Source organism: Pygoscelis adeliae, unplaced genomic scaffold (assembly GCF_000699105.1).
Source record: "Pygoscelis adeliae isolate BGI_AS28 unplaced genomic scaffold, ASM69910v1 Scaffold233, whole genome shotgun sequence".
NCBI lineage: Eukaryota > Metazoa > Chordata > Aves > Sphenisciformes > Spheniscidae > Pygoscelis > Pygoscelis adeliae.
In genome coordinates this window covers 1625136-1628601 of record NW_008824421.1, presented here as the reverse complement: position 1 = coordinate 1628601, position 3466 = coordinate 1625136, and the positions used below count along the sequence as shown (strand labels likewise).

At 38.6% G+C, this 3466-nt stretch overlaps 1 protein-coding gene across 1 annotated transcript in view; it reads left to right on the top strand.

Moving 5' to 3' along the window:
* Positions 1-512: 512 nt before the first annotated feature.
* Positions 513-3466, top strand: part of SOCS5 (suppressor of cytokine signaling 5) — a 6136-nt gene continuing 3182 nt past the window's right edge. Inside the window, 2 exon segments of the mRNA XM_009320914.1 lie at positions 513-570; positions 3026-3441. Of these exon segments, the coding sequence (XP_009319189.1) occupies positions 3038-3441 (404 nt within the window). The 5' untranslated portion in view covers positions 513-570; positions 3026-3037.

Genomic DNA, 3466 nt, shown 5'->3' with positions numbered 1-3466 from the left:
GAAGAGTAATATTAGAAAAGCGTGTATTTTTAGCTGCCTTTTGATGTGATGTAGCAGCTGGAAACAGGGAGGAGAGGCAGTATGAGGTGATCTGACAGTACTGCCAACCACAAATTGGGAACCACTGCTTTGGACTTGAGACCAAAACGTGGGGAAACCATTTTTACAGGCCTGAGTATGCCTATTGTGCCTGGCACTTCAATGATCCAGATGCTGAGGCTTCGCTCTTGGTTCTCAAAAGCTTCATTTGAGGGTCCTCCCCTGGACTCTATTTGATGAATGCTGTTAATGGATGAAAAAGAAAGTTCTGTGAAGCTCTTTATGTTAATATGTATTAAAAATATATAATGAGCAGGCAGTTCCATGCACACATTTAAGATATAATTAGTAAAATATCCGTTTGATACTAGTGACTAATTAGAATATCTTTTAATTTAGATATTTACAACAACTAACAAAAATACCGTTTTTCTCTTTGTAGTAATCATGTCTACAACTCAGAGAAGGAACCTAGCAAGTTCATGTTGAGGTACTTTCTCAGGACAAGATACAGTGACTCTGCTTTTCTGGGTAAGAAGGGTATCTATATTCTCTTGAGTATAACAAAAAGTACTTAACCTTTTAAATTTAACTTTTGAAAAGTACAATCTGTCAAGCCAGTATGGTGGGGGTTTTCTGGGTAGGGGGTTTTGTTGTTCATTTGTTCTTTGTTCTTGAAGCTTTCTGGGCAAGTGTAGAGAACTTTCCACCCATCTAACAGACTAAAGACATTCTAGACTAATAGTGCAAAGGAAGAGCAATACTGAGCAATTGTAGAATAAAAGACACCACTGAATAGTGTATGACTGTTTGGTTAGAAAAGTAATTCCAGTTCATTGTCGCAAAGATGTGTACTGTTTCTAGCCTGATTTCCCAAGGGAATGGAGGTTATATACTCTCTCTTCCTTTTCCCTTCCCAAAAATTTTGAACATCTCTGTGACTAGGAGGAGAAAGAAATGTACAACTTGAGAGAAAAGTGGGTAGAAGTCAACCTTATATATACTGTGTTGTCAGGCTGGCAGCCAGCAAACATATGCTGCCTCCTGGTCAGTGTGGATATTCTGAGACACCGCAAACAGCTATGATTATTGCGATGGCGTGATACATGGTTGTATGGTTCCTACAAATCTGTACGTGATCTGACTTTGTTAGTTCTGCTGCTCTTAGAACTCCCCCAGTCCCCCAGCTTGGTCGAGGCAAGTCCAGAAAAAACAAATTTAGGAATTTTTTTTTTAATCAGGAAGACATTCCTTGCTTATTTGCTTACACGCTTTGACTTTTACAGAGAAGTCTAGAGCATCTTCTTTGTACAATATTTCTCTGCAAGTGTCTCCCTCCTTAATAATTACTTGGATGTTGTTCAGATTGTCATTAGCACTGTGTTCTAGGTAACTTGTACCAGTAATCTCCAGAGACTGTTAAGGCCTGATTTCCCCACCTCCCCCCTACCTCCCTGCATCCACACTAAACTCTTAAGGTTTTATTTTATGCAACTGGATGTAGATACCTAGCTTGCTGGGTTTGCTGAAGTATCTGAGGAGGGGGTGGGGAAGAAAGCTTTTGCTTCTTTTGCTCTCTGTACCCATAACAGTTAGGTGTTTCACGTTCATTATCCTTTCATGATTCTCACGTAAGCTATACCTCTGACTCTCCCCCAGTCTCAGTGGATTCTGCTATAAAGTCACGGACTTAGAGCTGTGCTTCGATCTTGGGGGACTTCTAGTCTGGATCGCTAGAGTATTGCTTACTTGTTTATCATCCGCGTTATTTCATGAGACCCAGTGCATTCAACCACTGCTTCAGATTCCTTTCTAGCTGTGAACAGAAAAGAACTGCAGCAACAGAGGAGTGTTGCTTCAAAATAATATGTTTCCAAAGAACAGAGCAGTTTCCCTTAAGAGTTAAATTGGATAAGATGACATGTTTTAGTCCTTTAAGTTTAGCACTTCTCTCAGAACTTAATTAGATCTAATTTAGCTTGGCATTGCCTGACTTTTTTTTAGTACAGAATTAGCCTGTTTCTGTCCTAGGGCAGTCCTGTGTTTTTGCCAGTCTTGTTCCAATTATCAAACTCAGTTTCTAAAGAAGTAGTTGCAGAATACACACTGCTAATGGTTTTATCTTTTTACTGTATCTTCATGATTCACTGTCATCATGTTTCTGCTGCGGAACTGCTTTCTTTTTAAGTGCTCTTACTAAAGATAGAAAAGCTCCTTGGGCTCTTTCATTCTTTTATATCTTAAGTAATAAAGCTGGACAGTTGTTTTGCGGTTTTTTAGATGTTTCATATGTATAACTTTTATTAATATATCAGAGACTTTATAATTGTAAAATTCTGCTGATACCTTACTGCCTTTCCTTGTCTTTTGGTAATTGCCTCATCTAAGAATGTTGAATGTTTTGTTCCCCTAGATTTCTATTTTCGTGCTAATTTTTTTAATCTTCTTGGTTATAGCTTGGAATTTATCAGACCTGTGGCTGGAGCTTGTGCTTTTAGCTGGTGTATCTGGACGTTTGCAGTCCACTTGTTGGATTTCACTAACTGCTGTCATAGTTGGGAGTGACTTCAATAGTTCTTTTTCAGGATTTGTTTTACTGCTGCTTATTGCAAGCTTATCAGGGAGTCGTACCTTACATATGACTTAGAAATTCTTCCTAAAATGAAGAATTTTAGACTGCATATTTCCTGTCCATCAAATACAACTATACAGACCTACCTGCGTGCCTACAGAAAAATGGGAGGGCCGCTTGTAAATAAAATGTTTGTAATTTCCCAAATATTTTCTTCATGGTGATTTTTCTAAATATCAAAATACTGTGATGCATGTCACTTCCACATAACCATACAAACACTAGGGCACTCTTTCAAATGTAGTATGTTCAATTAACAGTCATCTTGTGTCTGTAACTTAATTGTTAACTGAAGATGTATCCTCATTTTTTTAACTATTTTTATTTCAATATTTCTTCTCCTCTTGAATTTAGATAACGTAATCCATGGATAAAGTGGGAAAGATGTGGAACAATTTCAAATACAGGTGCCAGAATCTCTTCAGTCACGAGGGTGGAAGCCAAAATGAAAATGTAGTTGTGAACTCCAGTAGTTGCTCATCTGCTAAAGAGAAAGCTATCCAGATAACTGATTTGGCTCAACAACAACCCAGCAGCCCTTTGAGAGAAAACATTGCTTTGCAATTAGGTTTAAGTCCTTCAAAGAATTCAGCAAGGCGGAACCAAAACTGTGTCACAGAAATTCCTCAGATTGTTGAAATAAGCATTGAGAAAGAGAATGACTTATGTGTCACCACGGGAGCTAGGCTTGCTCGAAGGGACTCTTATTCTCGGCATGCTCCTTGGGGAGGGTAGAAGAAGCATTCTTGCTCTACCAAAACCCAGCGCTCCTTGGATACTGACAAAAGAATCAGT